The sequence below is a fragment of the Loa loa genome (assembly GCF_000183805.2).
Source record: "Loa loa unplaced genomic scaffold supercont3.5413, whole genome shotgun sequence".
Taxonomy (NCBI): Eukaryota; Metazoa; Nematoda; class Chromadorea; order Rhabditida; family Onchocercidae; genus Loa; species Loa loa.
The window spans coordinates 1-567 of record NW_018113586.1 but is presented as its reverse complement, the minus strand read 5'-3'; the positions used below and the strand labels follow the sequence as shown (position 1 = coordinate 567).

General features: G+C 39.3%; 1 protein-coding gene across 1 annotated transcript; it reads left to right on the top strand.

Moving 5' to 3' along the window:
* Positions 1-79: 79 nt before the first annotated feature.
* On the top strand, positions 80-536 carry LOAG_19327 (zinc finger protein; the record flags this gene model as incomplete). The annotated part of the gene is made up of 1 exon (XM_020451972.1): positions 80-536. A coding segment is annotated over one exon (456 nt), but the record flags the coding sequence as incomplete, so codon positions are not given.
* Positions 537-567: the final 31 nt, after the last annotated feature.

Genomic DNA, 567 nt, shown 5'->3' with positions numbered 1-567 from the left:
TCGTAAGTTCATTTAAAGTAGAAGAAGTAGAGCTGAAATATATTAAGATTTTTGCGCAGCATAAGTTTCATAATTTCATATGTTTGAGGGACCACAAACAGAACCGCTGGATTTAACAATGTTAAGAGTGTGTGGTGGACGGATTGAACCACCAGATGCATCAATAGCAGAAACGAGTGGGGGACAAGCGGAACTCAGCGAAACTGATCAGGAAGATGCAGCAAGGTCATTGAACTTACCAATTCAAGAAGCGAGTAGGAAACAAACAAGTGTAGGAAATATGCCAAAGAAAATCTGGCTTACGAGGTATCAAAATGAAGCATCCAACAACCAAATACTCAGAAGGAAAAATCCAGAAAATACGATTCATACAGGTGAGAAGCGGTTCAAATGCGAAATATCCAAGAAAGATTTCGATGTGCCATCAAGCATACATATGATGAATCATACTGGTGAGAAACAGTACTCTTGTCCGCAGTATGGGAAGAATTTCACCCACACAACGAGTCTGAATGCACATAAGAAAATTCATACCGGTAAGAAGTCGTATCAAATGAACATCCACAA